General features: G+C 43.5%; 1 protein-coding gene across 1 annotated transcript in view; it reads left to right on the top strand.

Annotated features, from left to right (window-relative positions):
* The window catches only part of osbpl10a (oxysterol binding protein-like 10a), a 61,432-nt gene that overhangs the window by 13,504 nt on the left and 27,735 nt on the right, over nt 1–20,193 (top strand). Inside the window, exons 3-6 of the mRNA XM_071910881.2 lie at nt 1,565–1,644; nt 5,887–5,955; nt 10,226–10,414; nt 19,171–19,411. Of these exons, the coding sequence (XP_071766982.1) occupies nt 1,565–1,644; nt 5,887–5,955; nt 10,226–10,414; nt 19,171–19,411 (579 nt within the window). The remainder of the gene's footprint in view (nt 1–1,564; nt 1,645–5,886; nt 5,956–10,225; nt 10,415–19,170; nt 19,412–20,193) is intronic.

The raw sequence follows: 20,193 nt of genomic DNA, 5'->3' as shown, positions 1-20,193 counted from the left end.
ATTGCTCTATTTCTTGAATATTGAGGGAAAATTAAGAGGTTAGGATTTGATACCAGGGCTCAGGACACCGTTCAAAAGGCAACAGGATCAAATGGCTTGGGAGACAGTCAATAAGTTGAGGAATCAAATAGTAGCAGATATGATCATTGGCATCCAGCAGACCGACTTCAATGAGTAAGAGTATCATAGCCTGCCCTCGTCATCCCTTGTCAGAATTTGAGCTATTCCCTTCAGATCACAACCACAAGCTCAATCAAACAGATTGAAGTTGTCATTTATTCCTCGTGCCATAAACCTGCTCAGATGTAACGGCTGGACTCTCCACCGGATTCCTTGGTCATTTTATGAGCTTTACATCTTTCATTTGCTCTGTCTTGATGTGTGAATTTATTGTGTAACCTAGGAAACAGACTATAGTGTATTGTACAGTAGGCTACTGCACATAGTACTGCACAACTCATCTAAATCAGTGTTTGTTTTTAAATGAAGCTAATGTTGGGGCATTTCTCAGATCATCAGGCAGGGAGTTCCACAGTTTAATGAAAGCACAGCTGTTGGTTTATAGGTTTATTTACCTGCTGGAGCTGCTGACTAGAGAGCCTGCCCATCTTCTCCTCACCCCAGGTGAATTGGTGCTCTTTCCTGAATACTGAACGTATGCAGCGTGATGCGTATAGTCTTCTCATTATAATGTGCCTGCTGTTATCCCTGCACTGTACATAAGGTCCTGTTGTCCTTGTATCTTGTGTGCCAGTATTGTACTGTGAGACTCTGCTGCAGAGAGACAAGATAGTGTCTTACATTTTCTTTCTGACTCACAATATCAACAAGACAATTTTGTGTACTTATTTGTATGAAAATGCGCACTTTCATCTTCTCTTGAAACTTAATTTGGGGTCAAAAAGATGTTCCATTCTGTCAGTTCAGAAAGGTACATTGAAACTGATGTTACAATAAAAGCAGTAAGAATATTTACAGTAGGTTTCAACCGATATGAGTTTTGTATTTGAAGCTACCGATGGTTGATATTTTGTGCTGATATTCAATATCTTTAAATTTGGCCATTTTCTTGCCAAAAAATTACAAGAATTCAGTGGCTCCCCTCTAACTTTATTCTTAGCAGAGTGCAAATGCTGCTGAAACAGCATTTAGACCATCATGAGACACTAAAACTCTCCACTGACACTCTAGTAAAGTCAATCATCTGCCCATAGAGTGACTCAAATTTTCAATCAATTTTGTCATCGAGGGCAATTTATACTTGCAGCTGGCCTCGCTTACTACTGATGCCTCCGGCGTTTGGGAAAACCCCAGGCTATAAGTTAAGAGTTCATCTGTGATAATGGAAGGCACAGCACAATAATAATAACAGAAATTGAATGGTAATCATCAGTGGATGTGGGGACACTCAGGGCAAATGGCTTTTTTTGTGACTGCATATTGACCTGACTGTGAACTCATGTAGGGATTTATTGGTAATTCTCACTGTATCACTGGAATGAGAGGAAACAAGTCTTTGATTTTATTTTATTTTATTTGTTATGTGTGATGTGTGTCTTTGCAGCCTCCGATGCCAAGGAGCAGCAGTTTTGGATCAGTCAGCTCCAGGCCTGTGCCAGACGTCATTCTGACAGCAGTGCCAAGGTAGGACACACACACGCACATGCACACACACACATGCACACACACACACGGTCACAGTTGTAAACATGACCCAGGCCAAGCTCTTGGAATGTGTTCCTCAGGAAGAGCAGTGAGCGGAAAGCCTTGACATTTCCCTGGAGATTTCTGTCCCCCTGTGCGTCTGTTTAGAAATGCGATTGTGGCTGTTTCTCATTTCAGTAAACACAGGTCAGGTTCATGGAGTTAGACAACTGACAGTCTCTGTACGCGAGCCTGCCCCTCCGACGGGTGAATCACTCGGTACACCAAGTGCTTAGAGGAAGTCGTCGTCCTCGCTCCCCTGTTCTGCTGTTGGCCCACTGGCTTTCAGTGACAGAGTGTAAACATGGAGGTGACAGATGTCATTTTCAGTGGCATTAGCTGCCAAGCTTCTCATTTACATTCAGTCCAGAGTTTCAGTCGATGTTTTTTGCCTTTGCTTTCCTTGCTCGAGTGCCTACATGTTGAAGAAAACCACACCGGATCGTCTCTGTTCTTCTCCTCCTGTCATTGTCTCTCCCCTTTGGCCCCCACTATGTTTAGCTGGTTTTTCTATGAAATCTTGTATCAGCCTCCAGTAATCTTGTACAAATCCAATTCATAAGAGTAGCGTTGTACTTTTGCTAAAAGCCAGTAATACGAGAGGAGACCTATACATCTTGAATTTCAATTTCAAAAAGTGTATATAAGGCTGCGTTCACACATAGCGTTTTTTGATGTGGATAAAGCGCTGCCTGGAGCGCTTTTTGTGAGGAGAAATAAAAAGCGGATCACGGCAACGTCACCTTAGCTAAGACCATCCTGATCACGTGACCTCACATTGTTTCGCTCCACGGATCAGTCTGGACTTCTAGCCGCCCACATTGATTTCAGTGGGCGGGAATACTTGCCTTGACAGACAAACATAGCCAATCAGCGTAACAAAACATGTGACGCCATCACGGTGCGCTGTTCAGTGGATACACGGGATAAACACGGTAATGTTAGCAAGGATTAAACAAGCTATGTCTTCTACAGAAGTGAACGATTTCTGCAATAACTGCACTTATGGCTGTGTTTACTCTACTAACGTTAACGTTACCGCTCGTTGCTTCGGGAGACTGCATTACTGTTTTGCCAGTGGCGGCCTGTATTTCACGTCAACTACGACGCAGTCCCTGATTGGCACGGTTACGTCATCAACTACGACGCAGTCCCTGATTGGCACGGTCACATTGTAATTTCAGGAAATCGATGTGGGCGGCTAGAAGTCCAGACTGATCCGTGGAGCGAAACAGAATGTGAGGTCACGTGATCAGGATGGTCTTACCAGGCTAACGTCACTTGGTTAGCTGAGCAGCTGCTAGCTCACTAACCAGCTGGTTAGCTCTTCTAGCAGACAGAACAGTGTTGTGCAACAAGCAAAGGCTTACCAGATATTTCCAATACATGTCCAGTATAATCCATACTGCCTTTAAGATCGCTGTTGTGGTAACGGAAATTCACTTATTCCAATTTCTCCACCGGCACTTTCACTTTCTCCATATTTGTTGTTGCTATGGGAAACAGCCAGCGTCTCTGTGAGCGCGATTGGTTGGCTGGAAAAAACGGTTCACGTCACCCGGCGCTTTTCTATAAAGTTGAACATTTCTCAACTTTTGAAAGTGCTCCGCTCTGACGGAAAAAACGCCGCTGCAGCGCTTTTTTCAGGAGTGGCCGCCTTTTGTGCGCCTTGTGGCCGCTTCCCATTGCTTTTAATGAGAAAAGGGTGCTGGCGGTTGGGGAAAAAACGCTGTGTGAACGCAGCCACACTGTGATCAGATAGGACACTTTTTCTCTGCTCAAATGCAAAGTACAGCTGTGAGTGTAACAGAGAGAGCAAGAGCTCAAAGGCTGCAAGGAGCATGACATCATTCTTGTTGCTATGCAACACAAAGTTTAGCAACATCTCGCAAACTATCAAATTAGCTTTAGTGAGCTAACCTGCAGTGACAAAGGAGATAATGCTGTTGAAAATAAAAACGGACAAGAGAAAGTTAGCGACTGCTCTGCTTGCTCTTGAAGAAGAGGATGAGGAGCCCGTTATGAACCAGAGGATTAGTTAAAGTTAACGTTACTCACCAGGAAACTGTAAGAGGCTGCTACCTTCCCTCCAGGTGCTGCATGTTTTTCTCTAACTGACACTGACGTAATGCACGGTGTGGCTGAAGTTGAGACATGTTCAACTTGGAGCGCCGAAACACACTGTGTTGAGGCTTCACCCAGAGACATTACAAAAACTGTAAGAAGGCATGGCCCAGTGGTTCTTCCCTGCACAACCTTTTGTCAAAGTTGTAACATTATGTGAATCTGTTCTGAAATGCACAAAAATGCACCTTTTTGCGGAAGACCACGCCCACCACCACGCCCCCTTTTGGCCAATCGACATGAAAAGTTAATCAGTTCTTCCTTGGCCCATAACCAACGTTCATACCAAGTTTTGTGCAAATCCGTGCCCAACTTTGTGATCATGATCATGACACTAGGTAGCTAGGGTCAAGTCCAAGTCAGATCAATTACCAAGGGTGGTGATATTAGCTGTTTTTTGGGGCAATATAGACGGGCAACTCTCCCATCAACAGGAAACAATTTGAGACAGAGGGTCTAAAAGGCGATTCAAATGTTTCCTGGCAACACAAATGTTCGAATCTTATGAAAGCAACGATGCTGAGCGAACTCCTCATCAAAGTTTCCCAGAAAGTCGCCCTGGGTATCGCTGCCTTTACAGCCAAACCTGTCCGTAGGTTTCATGGTGGGGCGTTTGTTTTCGCTTTAAATTCTGCTGGAGCTAATGGGGGTGTTTATTATGAATATACCAAATGTTCTATCATGTTCTTTCATCTGCTGTGCTCCCTCGTTTTCTCGCTCTCTCTCCCTGGCTCTCTCTCCCCATGACCACTAACTGATTGGGCAAATGCACAGTTGCAGACCACAATAAAATGTTTTCCAAATAAATGCCGTCTCCTTTGCAGACGACGGCAATTAATACTATCCAATTAATTACATCTGTCTGTGTATCTGTGTGTGTCTTTCTGCCCATGCATCCCTCCCATCTCCTCCTCCTCCGCTGCACTGTAGCTCTTAAATATCGTCTCCTGCTGCTGCTTTCCTTACCGAGCTAAGAAAAAGTGAGCTAAGCTTCCATGTGCGACATAACCTGTCATATGGAAACTTTGCTTGCCTTTCTAATTCGAGAATATTTTCCAGCGCTTCCACTGATAGTAGACTTAGGGATTTAGGGAAATATGGTAACAGGCTGCTGCTTTATATTAGGATGAGAGTGTAGCAGACTGTGTACATTTTCTGGCTTCACTGCCCTGTTCCCATCTCTGCAGGCTCATTTCTTAAAGATGGGCTGTGTTGGGCGTGGTAACTACCTTTATCCACCACAACCAAAATAGCCAAGTGGAAAAAATATATATATTTTGATCTGGGTTTCATGGATTAGTATTTGGGCATGTGCAGTTTTTTTTAAAATTTAGTTTGGGCTTCAGGGGATTAGTGTATGTGTGTGTGCTGTGTGTATCTCTGTGGGGTGTATCCCCATTTGCCTGATCCAGTGGAGAATGAGGCTTGTTATGGAGCTCCTTCTGGATCCTTCACTGTAGGACCTGACAGTCTGGAAATCCGCCGTGTGTGAAGGAGAGAAATAAGCCAAATGCTGCAGCAAACTTTTGGAATTAAAGTTGACGTGGAGTTGATGGAGATGTGGAAGCTATTTTTGTTGGTCTTTGCTGTAGCTTTAATTGTATAGGATGATGTTGTTGTGGTATGCTTGATTTGAGTTGCACATCCCACTTGTAATGTTTATTTGGTACCTGGTGTGCAGTGTATTGATTCCTGCTGTACAGTAAAGCTGTCTTCGACTAAAGGAAGTCGAAGCTGACCAGTAGGCATGGGATTGTCTCAATTTATAGACCAGGTAATAGACTAATCTGCAGAATTTCTTCTCCTTCTGATGCCATAAAATGTATTTAGAGCTTTTAGGAAATAACTTGAATTGAATCGACCAAAAAAATCTTAGTCAGCTAAAACCCCAACAACCAAATAGTAAACGAATTGACGAAGCGGGGACAATCTTACTGTACAGTAAGGCTGTGATTTGTACTATGTAATGTGTGTGTGTGTGTGTGTGTGTGTGTGTGTGTGTGTGTGTGTGTGTGTGTGTTGAATCTTACTATACCATATGTTTGTGCTTGCTCTCAGGTGAGGAAGCTGAAAGGATCAGATGAACACCTGAGTGTGGAGAGGGCAGCAGGAGGCCAGGAGGTGCTGGTGAGTCTCCACACACACACACACACACACACACGCACACACACACACACACACACACATACACACACACACACACACGCACACACACACATCTGAGCCCCTAAACTGCACTATACTTGACGTTGTGTCTATAATGTAGTTTCACCTCCAAACTTCAGAAATCAAGGAAAACTCCAGCTGTTGTTCTTGCCTACACTTTAGATTCCGTCTTTTCCATGACAACAACACTCCTTTCATGTGTCTCTTTGAACAATTAAACACCTCGGCCTCATTATACAGCCTCATCGCCAGCTTATTCAACACGTTGCTCCTCACCCCTTCAAAACGCTGCACAGCTGGGCATACAAGCGAACGTCCAATTACCAAAGCAACCAAAAGACGAGCGGAGAAGAAGAGGGGGATAAATGAGAAGAAGAGCAGAGGAGGAAGAGAGGAGCGTTTCCACGGCGAGCTGAGCAGGCTTTTTGTTCCTGTACGCTGACCGTGGGGCATTGCCACGGCAGCAGTTGTTATTACTGTACCCACTGCTGTGGTCTAATCCTTCCCTAAGCTGCACTGTCTGCCTCTCAGATCGCTATCGCAGCTACTCTGGTGATGAGGGTGTGTGTGTGTGTGTGTGTTGGCTTAGCTACATCTCTGCCCTGTCAGAGATACACTGTGTATGTGTGTGTGTGTGTGTGTGTGTGTGTGTTGTAGCTGGTGGAAAAGGCATATAGCAAGAGCAGTGTTCGTTATTCGCTACACAAGGAGGGCAAAGGGTCATTTCCCCCATGAGTCTGTATGCTGCAGGTAACTGAATAAAAGAAAGGGATGACAGATTTTTATACTGTCGGTGGATGCAGTAAATACACTTCTCAACCTTTTCTTAGGGAGGCTTTTATTTTGATAACATCAGTTGTTGAGGCGGTGGAACAAACGTAATCTCTTCTGGGGTAGAGTATACTGTATTTCTACACTCATTTTTCCCCTGAGTGTAGATAGTACTGCACCTATGGAGAGATAAACATGTGCATTTTATATGATCAATGGAAGAAGCTGCGATATCCTAAAGTATTTTAACTTTATCCTGGTGGGGTTTTCATTTCCATCACCTGCTTAGTAGTTCTGTAGGAACAGAAACGTATATAATCTCTTTCAAGACAGATTCAAAATCAGAATAATATTATTATTCAAGAAACATGGTGGCATTGGGGCAGAGACATTACCGACAGCTTACTGAGTAACACAGCACATACTGACACACGCTCCAGTGCCAGCCCACTCCACTGCAGTGAGAGAAAGCTTCCTCCTGTTCAATAAAGCAATAACTCTTAAATGAAGGATTTGAAAATGCTATCTCTCTGGCCGTAGCTCTCTACAGATTCCCATCAGGCCCCTTAGGGCAGTTTGACCTTTTTCATTACAGCAGTACCAGTCTATTGTTGGTCTCAGCTGGTCAGCAAGCCGGTCTGTCAGGTGCCTCTCTCCAGCACAGCTGAGACCCACACATAGCTGGCTACACTAGCTGGAAAAACGGTTGCTGTAAATTATTTAACGCTATACACAACGCAACAAATCAGGTAACTGATTAGCAATATCTCAAGGTTTGTTGTATCCCTATTAGGGTTAGATCAATACATCGGTTTGCTAGTCATGTCATCCGCCTCTGAAGTGATGATCCTTCCTGATCACAGTTACATAAAAACTGTAAAATCCTGCAGTGACATTTTATTACCTTTGCACATTTTATTTATTCATTTAAATGTTCAGTTATGCCTCTTGTAAATCAACTTTTCATTTAAAGGCCTGAAGTATCCCAATATCCTCAATGGAGAGTTTTAGTGTCCCATGAAGGTCTGACTGCTGTTTCAGAGGCTTTTCCACCCTGGCAAGAATAAAATTCTGGGGGAGATACTGAGTACCTGTCATTTTTTGGCACAGAAAATGGTCAAATTTAAAGATATTGAATATCAGCAACTATCGGTGACTAATATCAGTTTCGGTCTTCAAAAACCCACATCAGTCAAATCCTGACTCCAGTAAATATCAGTGTAAGATGTATGCTATATAGCAAGGTGATTATATCCTAATAAAAATAAAGCACGACTAAGTAACACCCTGAAAAACTAATTAGGCTAGCTTTGTTCCCAGCAGTGCAGAGAGTGACAGCAGCTGCCTCACAGGGTCGAGTCTGCCCACAGAGGAGCGGCAGGCAGAGCACTTGTGAAGTGAAGTGGCAGGCATGTCGGGGCTGTGTGTGTGTGTGTGTGTGTGTGTGTGTGTGTGTGTGGGAGAGGGGTGGGGGGGTATGGAGGATTGTAACAGTGCATCATCCTTAACTCCTCTGCATTTCTCAGTCTATGCCATTTACTGCTGGAATGAAGTAATCTAAGCAGCAAAAAATGACAGTCTTTAAAAATCCCTTTTCACGTGTCCAGTTTTACTCATTATGTGATGTGTGTGTGTGTGTGTGTGTGTGTGTGTGTGTGTCTCTCCTTATCACCAGGTGCTCCTAGATTCTTCTAGTTCTTACAAATCACATACCAGTCGACCTTATTGGTTTATGCATGTGACCTCCACACGTGACAAATGTAGATGTAAACGTTGCACTCCTCTCGTTCAGTTTTCAGTGTCATTATGTGTTCGTCACTTGTCCCCTCGCTCCTTTCCTCCTTGTCTTTGCTTCTTACCGTCCCCTCTCCGCTGCCCCCCCCAACACACACACACACACACCTTTTCCTTGGTCAGACGTCTTCTCTCTGTTCCAGTTTATTGAAATGCTCGGGGCGCTGTGCCAGTTTTGGAGGACAGAACCTGAGCATGTCTATCTGTTCGCACTCCCAAACGTTGTTTTCTTTTCTGCTTACTCACAGCTCGTGGCTTATAGCTCTGCACAGTACAACACAGTGTACTCTCTCCTAAGCTGATTATTTCCTGTTAAATTGATTACACAAGGACTACCTACTATTCCCCCTCTATTTAGTGGTTGGATGCATCTAATCATAAGAGAGGTGCTCTTACACTCTTGTTTGTAAAAATATGTAATAATATGCTACTACTATTTTGCATGCTTTTTGTCAAACTTATCATTGCAACGAGTAATCGGTATCGGTGTAAATGTTATTTATGTTTTTTTTTGAGTGTCAATATTGTGCTTAGTTGAATGGATGGCCTTGAAAGTACTTTGCACCAAAATCTTTCAACATGCGGCTCTCTGGACCTTCTCCTTCATCTGAGGATCAACACTTCACATCCTGAGGAAAACCCTCTGATGGATATTTTTGTTGATATGGCAGCAGCTTTAAAACTGATTTCACCAGGATATCTTGACCTGACAAGATCATAATCTAATTTTGACCAGTCTTACCACACACACAAAAAAAAAAATAATTCTGAGTCCTTGAATTTCACCAAACAAGTCATTGAAAAGTCCTTGAATTTGATCCAAGTGAGTGTGAGAACCCTGTTGGAATAGTTGCTAGTTTCTGCAGTGCCACATGACTCTTAGTTTTTGATGTCCTGGTGGGATATTTGTGGGTTACCAGGGAGCGAGCAGCGCTGTTCCAAAAAAACTGAAGGCCAGTTGTTTCTCCCTCACTGAGCAATGCTCTGGGGTGGAAGTTGTTTATTTGATTTATCTATTTTTTATTTTCACCGCTGCTGTGACCAGACCTCGGTGGTATCTGAGGGGGAAATCTCCGGTGCCTTTTCTCCATGTGCAGCTGTAAACTAATGGAAGAGAGAGAGAGAGAGAGAGAGAGAGATACCAGTCTGACGGTGTGTGTGCACAGAGGTTAGCAAACTGAAGAGACAGAGTCACAGACAGGAATCGAAGGAGGCATACAGATGAAGAATTTGATGTGATTTTAGTCGCAGCACAGGGAGCTACGGACAAAAGCTCAGTTTAAGTTCACTTTCAAAAGTCACGTAAACCAGTGGTGGCACGTATCTTCTATCTAACTTTAGTTGCTGCTGTCAGGCTTGAAATGTTTGCAGGTGTAAGCAAGCCGGGGGGGCGGGGGGGGGGAGGAGTTGGGTTCTCTGGAAAGGAAAGTTTGTAGGTTTTATTAGTTTCAGCTCAGCTCATAAAATAACTTATTTATCCACTTGGAGTTAACTAATGGACCCAAGTTGCTCTCATTCAGAAAAAATCTCTTTCTCCCTCTCTCTCTCTCTCTCTCCCCCTTCCTCTACTCTCTCATTACCTTGCCCCCATCACTTTTGATTTACAACTCCATCTCTCTCTCTCTCTCTCTCTCTCTCTCTCCCTCTCTCTCTCTCTCTCTCCTAGGTCTGCTCGTCCTCCGGTCGGACCCGCAGCTTCTCCCTCCTCCCCCACCTGCCTCCGTCCTCCTCCCCGGGTTCCCAGAGGCACCCGGTCGCGCCCAGCAACATCGTCACCATCACCCACCACAAATCTCCGGCTGCGGCTCGGCGGGCCAAGAGTCAGTACCCGGGACGGCTGCTGGAGGTCAAAGAGGTGGGTGTCACGGCGTTATTCAACCTGCGGCTTCTAGACAGACTGATTGACCTTTAAGTGTCTTTTTATCTTGTTTTTTAAGAGGTTGCACAGAAGGGAGTCGGCAAGTGGAGATGAATTTGGCAAGACCATGAACTCCCATTACTTTTACTTCTTGGAAAACACAGCATCGTTAATGGTGACCTCATGCTGCACTAGTAGAATATAAATTTCGAACCAATAAAACCATCAGATCTTTGAACAATCCCGCCCCTCTGCACCCCTCCCATCAAATGAAATTGCCTTTCTCTCCCTGACTCCTATTCCACTGGTTTAGACTTTTGAATGATCCCTCACTGCATTAAGTCTCGCCCCAACATCTTGTTTCAACAGCAAATGCATCAAATCCAGGAAGTAAAGATGCCATTTCATGAAGTGAGGAGAGGTTTAATTGTGGAGAAGGTCCATCTGGAAAGGTTTGTCCTCTCTGATAAATGATCAGTTGGACACCGCACTGCGTTCCATGTGGCCTTTGTCTTCAGAGCCTCTGCCTTGGCCTCAGGTGGGACACTGGTGCAGTGAGTTCAGCAAATATTCCTGGCCTCCCGGCCCGGCCCGGCGCGTTCCACACTTGACTGCAGTGCGTTCAATGTCTGCACTGTAAGTTTAGCTTGGTTGGCGTTTTACTGTATATATCCATACTGCTTAACATGGCCGCTGACAGAGGGAAGAGCTGGCGGAGCAGATCGCTTCTCTACCTCCAATCTTGGTGATTTTCATGTTTTTGCTTTAGTTGAAAGGGCCGTTGACTATAATGAAACCCTTTTGAAACCCATTGGATAAACTGAAAAAAATGCATGGTGGTCAAGCTGAAAACAAGGCTTGTATCTCCAAAATGTCAACTTTGGAGATACAAGATTTTCACTGGACAGTGACGATACGTTGCTGCACCCATGGGTGAGTGCCATTAGGTAAACCTGCCCGTGTGCAGTAATCAACATATGAGATAAACACTGATGTAGAAGTGTCAGTGTTTGCGAAGAGGATGAATTGCGCTCTGCAGTCCTTGCAGAGGGGAGATGATGAAGGAGTAACAGCTTGCTACTCCAGTTCCTCCTGCCTATGCAACATTTGATATTCATGTTATACTGCTAATCCCTTAATGTATAGAGCAGTGCTTGTACATTTTAATAGTTTTTCTGCTATTGCCATGAGATGTCAAATTTATAGACTTGCAAGCTCATACTTTGCTAATTACAAAATCCCTTCACTTGAAATTTCCTATTACTTTTTTTTGACTTAGTTTGAAGCTGAAATCCTCATTAATTCTCTCCGCCTCAGTTGCCGGACCTGTCAGTTCTGGTTACCACCTCGTCCTCATCTGCTACATCTCCATACACCGATGCAGTCATTCACTATTCTCTGCTTATCTTTCAAGAAAAGACGTTTTTTTCCCCCCCTGTCTCTTCTTAATAGCCTGTCTGCAGTTGGTTTATAATGATTAATTAAAAGAGATTAGGCTTGAAGTTAGGTTTGTGAGGCGAAAATGACTGATAAAGACTTGATTGTATGCCTGGCTGGAGACACTACAGGCCGAACAGCTGCAGCATCGTTTCTTTTAACTTTTTTTGTTTGGAAGTGTGTTGTTCGGGGCTGTTGCCAGGGAGCGGTGCATTATGGCCGCTGAATTATGGAGATAAGATGACTTCAATACATTTTTAGCTGATGGAAAGACTTTCAAAAATGATGACTAAGCGTACTGTAGCGGTGAGGAAGGAGGAAGAGAAAGAGAGGGAGAGGCACAGACAAAAGGAGAGAGGGAGAGAAAGAGAGGGAGGGATTGTTGCTTTGCGAATGTAAAATATTTCCGCTGTGTAAACCTGAATAATGGCGAATGACAGGGAAGAAGTGATGGATAGCATGAACTCTGTCATCATTGAGAAATATATTTTTTGATCCGCTCATGTTTTGGCAATGGAAATGTTTTGTCCCACAAAATGTTTCAGCTGTGTCAGCAAATTAAGTGGAGCCATTTTTGTTCGTCTTTCACTCTGAGCTGTTTGGATGTAAATAGCTGAACTGTGATAACATAAATTGTAGATGGTGTATATTCAGTAACTGTGCCTCTAGTAACTCATTCAAATCAGAATAGATTTTATTAAATAATTGGGTTTCAAAGTGAGATTTGGTTCCACCATGTGAAAAAAGTGATGCCTACTTGTACAAAATGATTGATAGCATAAAATTAGAACAAATATTACATAATACAGATAATACTTTTGAAGGATAGTAGGTAATTTAAGTTCAAGGTTGACCAAATGATAACTCTCAGTGGACTGGAGGGGCGGAGCTTGACTTTCATGCATCTGTCCATCCAACCATGTTACAGGTCTAAAAGGGCAAAAATAATAACTCATCACCTAATCAACTTATCAATTACAGTTAAAATTCACAACCATTATGCTACAGAAAATGCAGCGCTGATTCCCAGTGAGACTGCCAAAACAACAACATGAGCGTTTAGCTGAAATTTGATGTATTTATTTACCAATTCACATCATGTAAATGCACCGGCCCTATAAATTCATTTTTCAGATTTCATCTTGTCAATGACTGCATTGATACAGGTTATATGAGTGAATTAGCGATTGGAAAAAAGTCAATGACTGTTCATAATATAGGCTACTTATTTAACTTCATTTTTACCAATATTACTGCCCACTGAATGGGTGCCGTGGGTTCACTTATGCTTACCGAATATCTCTTTTACTGGAGATATTGAATATTACTTAAGGTAATTATATTTTTCAATATATAATGCCATAGTATTTTGAAAATCCCAGTCATGGAGACACTGTGAGCGCAATCCTGACTAAAGGGCACAGGATTAAGAAGGCAGTGTTTCACCTGCAACTACCTGACCCAGGCCCCAGAATAACAAAGACCCCTCTCATTTAGGGCCTGTCTGTGGGACAAAGCAGCCTTGTATGGGTTCAGCGTAATAGGAAATTCTAATAGACCACAGGCGAATAACACTGCCTGGCTAATAACTTATCATGTAATTGAAACCTCACAGTGGGATCTGAACACCTCGTAGCTGTGTCTGAAAGAGTAGGGCAGAAGACTGTCGCACCATTAGCAAAACAGCGCACTGACAATGTGACATTTTCCTCAACGGTTCATCTTGTTGGTTTTCTTCTACTTGTCATTCAGGCGACATTGCGTGTGGTTATTGACATTCTTGGAGGAATATCAATATTTCATGCAAAGCCCTTTCTTTCATGCCTTTCCCTCTCATTGAAAACCAGGCCAGCTTCAAGTTGTGTTTAATTCCCCATTCAGATGCGCCATGCTGTGTCTCTGCCTCATCACACTAAGAATATCTTGGCTAAATGAGATTCAGTCTGGGACAGAGAGAGAGAGAAACTAGCAAACGGTGGGAGCGGAGAAACATTTCTCACCTCTCAGGAGCAGAGTCTTATTTCCCGAAGTGAACCCGGGACAGTGAGAGTAAATATTGAGCAGATGGTCTGATCATTAAGCAAAGCAAACACTCCTTTGGTGCTTTCTTTCGTGCGATTTCTCTACAGATGGAGAAAACACGGCCCTGTGTGAAGTGTGATTCGTTCTCCATTCAGTTTTACATTTCCGCTGCATCCCCAATTCTGTCAAAAGGAATCGGGTTGCTGCCTTCTGTGACCTGATTCATACCCGCTGTCGTTTAGCTCCCGTGTTTATCTCTCCCCTCGTCCACTATCACCTCCTCCCCTCCTCTCCTCCCCCTCATGTAGGTTGTTGTTCTACCTCCCCTATTCATAACAGCCATAAAGGCCCATAAACTTGGCTGACGGAGCTGGCGCAGGGCCAGAGGATGCTAGAGTAGAGTAGAGTAGAGGGTTTAGGAGTCTGCCTGCATGCTGATTTATGCACCAACATACACAGTTAGCTAGCAGACTGCCGATAGCAATGCCGCTGTGTGCTGCTTATTGGTGGATTTATGGTGGGACAGTGCCGTAAGGGATGTGGGGGTCGTGTTGTGGGGTACAACCTGTTTATTTTCTGGTCAACGTTGCTGATAATATTCATAATTTGTGATGATGATGATCTTGAAAATAGGGTTGTTACTTATGTTAAATTAGCCTACAGACCATGGGCGTCAATTGGGTATGGCAAGGCTCGGCACTATATAGCCATACTTAGACCAAGTGAGTCAGAATTAAGTCTTGTAGATTCATCATTATAATGGAGAGCAAAGATCATGCAAAATTCAAGCGTATTGGAGGCTATATCTAACACAGGGAGCGATGGGGGGAAAAAAAGGAGAGCATCCTTATGCTCTCCTTTTTTTTTGTTCCCTTTAAGATGATGGTTTGGCGAGCTAAAATATCTAATCATCACCAAATATTATCTTGTCAGTCATAAGTAATGGTGCCACTTGTCCCCAGAAATGTAATCGATCAAAGTGGATGTTTTGGAAGCGAAATATTAGATGCAGGATCTCACTTTAGCGAATTGACACCCATGCTACAGACACACTGAAGCAGCAGAATATTCACACTCTTGCTAATACAGCTTCAGGATCCAAACCCTCTGTCGTCTGTGGCCTATGAAGAGCTCGTTTTCTGTTTTCCATCAATCCACTTTCATTACAGAACAATAATCTCCATGCAGTTGTCACTTCCCATACAAGTTTTTTTTTCATCCTCCCTCATAGTTTGTTTACTTTGGCTCTTTTCCTCACTGTCATGGAGGGAAATTGCTCTTTGCACCTCAGTGAATCACCACAGGATCCGCCTCCTCGGCTCCGCCCTGTTGCTCCCCGTCCCACCAGCATTCACTGAACCTGATCCTCGCACCGTGGCAGCAGTCCCACAGATAAACCCACCAGCAGCCCCCCCGATGACATGCACGCTCTTTGAAGCAGGACCCGACCGATAACACGGGTTTATTCAGTCCGATACCAGGAATTGTGGAAAGGAAATGAACAGTGTCTGGTGTAGTTTCTGATTGAATGATTTTGTCCTTCTGATTTATTGAAAGATTGAAGGATTTTTTTCTCCTGGTTGTGTTGTTACTCAGCTTGATCCAATATGTACAGTTTCTCTCAGCCGTTTTCCTCAAACAGAATTCAAAAACGCAAATATATTCTGGGTTTTGGTTTGGAATTGGTGTTTCTTCTCAAAGGTTTTGTGTAGAGTGAGTGTGAAAATCGCCCTCATTGTGCTGAAAGCAGCAGATGCCGATTTATCTCTGAAAGGCAGTATTGGCGTACCGATATATCGATCGGGTCCTGGTTTGAGTATTGGGGCCATTATTGGCGTGTTGCTTCCCCTCACTCGTAAGCACCTTCCTGTGTCACTCTCCATCCGTCCATCCGTCCCCACAGAACTGTGACGGTGCAGTCAGACCACATGACCGTCTCGCCGCCCCAGCCGCAGCCAGCCTGTCACTGCCGGCTGATGTGAACCCATCAAACGCCTTGACTCTCAGTGGAGCAGCACCATTGGGCTCTTACGCTGCCATGGCAGAGCTGGAGCAGGAGGGGTTAGGCTATTTCTGGAAGCACCGTTGGTCCTGTTGGCTCCAGAGAGAGGGGTGGGGGGTGGGGGGTGGGGGCGGGGGTGGAGAGGTCTGATGGTTGTTCTGCTGCGGCTTCGTGTGCTAACATGACGATAAAGAGAACTAGGAAAGGTTCAATTTCCTGAAGATTTGTGTGCTTGCTTCCGTTTGAAAAGGTAGAAAGATGAATTCATTAGAAAGAGTTTCGATGTCTTTAAGATTTGATTATTTGGAGATTAAGCAATTTATTTGCTAGCTAAAAGATAAAGAGAATTACCTCGCTGTAAACCAAATATTCATTTTGTTCTTATTGGTACACAGGGAGAATTATTTGATTGTGTTCTTTTGTGAGAGTTTTGTATGTGTGCACTCGTGTGTGTGTGTGTGTGTGTGTGTGTGTGTTTGTCTATGTGGGTGTGTGCATGTGTATAAATGTCTCTGTCTGCCTCTTTCAGTGATATTTAGGTAATTAGGTGTTGTTTTAGTGATTTATTGAACGCTTTATGTTTGAATATGAGAAAGAGGAGATTTGTATTTCCTTGCCTCTATATGAAACATTCATATTGTAATGTATTGTATGTATGCTTGTGTGTTTGTATACATGCACTTAGGTGGTTTTTCTGTGTGTGTGTGTGTGTGTGCGTGTATGTGTGTGTGTTGTCCACCTGGTGACAGGTTTACAATAAGGACACACACACACTCCTTCTCAGCCTTTGTAAGGGAAAGGCTGAGAGGGAGTGTGTGTGTGTGTGTCCTTATTGAGTCAGATGGCCCTGCTGATAGAAGATATCTCTTATTTCATTGTTTGTTGTCTCTTTGTCTTACTCTCACATCCCTCTGGGTATTCTCTCTTTTCTTGCTTTAAATATCTCCTCTTTTGTCTCTCTTCCTCTGCGCCTCTCTCTCAGTCTCAGTCAGAGAAGTGGAAGAATTCACATCCACCACAGGTGTTTTTTTCATGCTCGCATCCTTTTCTGGTTTAAATCGGGGTAGAGCTATATTTTACTGCGCACCATGAAACACAGAGAGCTATGTGTTATTTTTGTGCATCCAGCGGGGTTCAGAATTACACTTTTTATGAGTTACTTCAGGTTGCATAGCAACACGTTTGCTCACCAACTTGCATTGTCACCTGCGGAAGGCCCGTCGAGTAGACCTGCACCCCAAGGCGGCGCTGATTTCTGCCTTGATTAGTGGGATACAAATGCTTTTGTGTCTAGTTTTTGTATTTTTTATGCATTGGCCCATTAATATATAACATGATATGTACATATAAAGTGCAGGGAAATCATATGTCCTTCATGGGTGGGGCACAGAAAGGTCCCTCTCAAGGGTTTATGGGTAAAAAATGAGAAGGCTGTGTGGAATGACACAGTAAGTGCCTCACCTAATGTTCCACCATCACTATTGACTGAGTGTTTGAAGGGCGATGTTGTGAGACTGCAGGGGAAATGATACAGTATCAGTGTGCTGAACATTGAGAATCTATTTATAACAAGCAACACTGGGAACTGAAATTTGATCTGTACCTGCCCGATGAATTCTACATCCGACCCAAGTAAATAGCTGAATAATTGGACACGCTCAGTGATTTTTTTTTCTCTTGCATCGATGTCTGTGCCACATTTATCCGTGCCGCAACAACTTTCAGCGACTCCAGAATAGCTCTCTACACTGATATGTGGAGACAGATGTGCTATTGAAGTGTGTGTGGAGGCCGGGTGTTTGTGAAGCCATACAATATTAATGAATACAATATTTCCAGGGTGATAAACAACCCAGATTCATTAGCCTCGAGAGGAGCTTAGGCTTAGCTGCCAGCGAGAACCGACTTTGTCTTCTTTCCTTTTGTGTTACATTTAGACTCCGATAGGTAAGTCAGACAGGAAGGAATTCTGTTGTGAGAAACGTGTATGTGTGTGTGTGTGTGTGTGTGTGTGTGTGTGTGTGTGTGTGAGACTGGGGGAGAAGTTTTCTTGATTGAAGAGTTTTTCAATTCCTTTTTGGTGCTCTCTTACTGGAGCTGAAGGGTATCGGTTGTCAAGGTTGAGGTGATGCCACTGGAATTAGTGCTGTGGGAAAAGCTTCATCTGTTCCTACACATGAGTGGAACATAACAGTGTAGAGAGATGGGATACAATGGTGGAAGACTATATATATAATGTCAGATTCATATTTGTTTCTATCATGCACGTACCTATCATGTACACTGCCAGTCAAAAGTTTGGACACACCACATTTTTCTTTATTTTTACTATTTTCCACATTTTAGAATAATAGTAAAGACATCAAAACTATGAAATAACACAAATGGAATTATGCAGTGACCAAAACAATGTTAAACAAATCAAAACTATCTTATATTTTAGATTCTTTAAAGTAGCCAAAGGAAAGAAATTCATACATAGGCATCAACTTCACTATTTATATTTGTCTAAAAAAACAAATTTCAAGCATTTAAGCATAAGCCTTTAGATCAAAATGGCTTTAAGATCGTGAAAAACATAATACATTCAATCAGGTGTGTCCAAACTTTTGACTGGTAGTGTATTATGAGTCATTATTCTGTCCTACCTTATTCATGTGACTAAAATATGTTATATTCAATCGAACCACATGCATCATTTTCCAAAATGTAAATAAAGATTTGATATTCTGCAGGGATTGAGATGTCCTCAGTATTCAGTTATCAGCTTTTAAACCATCACTTATTAAAGACAAATCTGTTAGTTTGCTCTTCAGATGAAATCCGCACACTCTTGCTCCAGTGCATAATTTTTAATTATCAAACACCAACGTTTCGGCTCGTTTTCGCCCTTTTTCCTGGTGAATAAATATCTGAGTGTAAAGTTGTTCTTTTCTAGGCAAACGCACCTGGTAGTAATTAGTGCTTCAGAAGTATGCAGCTTTTCATCTTTTTATCATTTCTTTGCAGAAACCGGCACCTTGTAAGAGACGATGTACATTTGCTCTCCTCATTTATGCAGTTTGCTCTTCAGTGCACAAATTATGATTTTGCCTTTCACAAGCAAAGAGACATGGGAAATCATAATTTTTAAGGATCTGATGTGATATCTCATCACAGTAGAACGCACAGTAATGACTGGTGTGTCCAAAAGGTGCTTCTAGATATGCAGGTGACATCATTTGGCTGGGCAGAGACTAACATTTACAGATGAACGAGAGAAACTCTATCTATCCTTGCTGTTCTCCCCCAGGTGATGTCCCAGGCGGAGAGCCAACAGAAGAGCCTGGTCCAGTCCATCGACTCGCTGCCCACCAGAGGCCCTCTGTCCTGCCTGGACCAGGACCTGCTGCTGCTCAAGGCCACGTCCGCCGCCACCCTCAGCTGCCTGGGCGAGTGCCTGAACATCCTGCAGCAGACCCAGAGCCACGGCCAGGCGCAGTCCCAGTCCCAGGCCTGCCAGCCCAACCACGCCGCCCTCGGAGCCCCCTCCGGTGAGTCCGCCCCGGGCCCCGTTCCAGTCCTGCTACTGGAGCCCCCGACCCCTCCGCCCCCTCTGTCCCCCCTGTCCCTCCGGTCCCCTCCTCCACAGCCCGGCACCGGCGGCAAGGGCCACCTGGGGGAGCTAGACTGTGGCCCTTGTCCCTACCTGATGGGGGCCATGAACTTGAATGTTTGTAGTAACTGTTGTTGAATGTTGCATTTAGTGCATTGATCTGTTCGTTTCTTTCTTTGTTTTCTGTTTCGGTCCATTCGTGTTTTTCTTTTTATTTTTTTTTCATAGTTTGTAGTGTTGTTCTTTGTTGTGGTTGTTGGTGCCAATGTTGTTTTTTTCCATTCATTGTTGTGTTATGTTATATCTTGTCGTCAACTGCATTGAATGCTGATAGTTCCTTCTCAAAATGGTAACTTTGCCAGCCAAGTGTAAGCATGAGTGAAAGTGTGTGAAAGTGTATTTATGGTCAATATTGTTTACAAAGGTTCATGAAAGCATTTTAGACTCTCTCCCTAAGTGCATGTAAGAAGGAAAATGATGTGTGAATGAGAGAACCCAAATACAATGACTAATACTATGCACTTCTAAATCTCCTCAACGGATTAAGTCTTTGCCAAAGAAATCCACATTAGTGCCTACAAATGTCAGACCTATCTGCCATGTTTAATCCTCTCTGTGCCAGATCTAAATCGATCCAATAAAGCTCTTTCAACGCAAACCTTTTGCAGCCTGAGGGTGCTTCTATGTTTTCTATGCCCCCTCTATTGGGCATAATGACAA

This window comes from Centroberyx gerrardi, chromosome 19, assembly GCF_048128805.1.
Source record: "Centroberyx gerrardi isolate f3 chromosome 19, fCenGer3.hap1.cur.20231027, whole genome shotgun sequence".
Taxonomy (NCBI): Eukaryota; Metazoa; Chordata; class Actinopteri; order Beryciformes; family Berycidae; genus Centroberyx; species Centroberyx gerrardi.
Note: the sequence above shows the minus strand (reverse complement) of the source record. Positions and strands in the feature narration are given on the sequence as shown.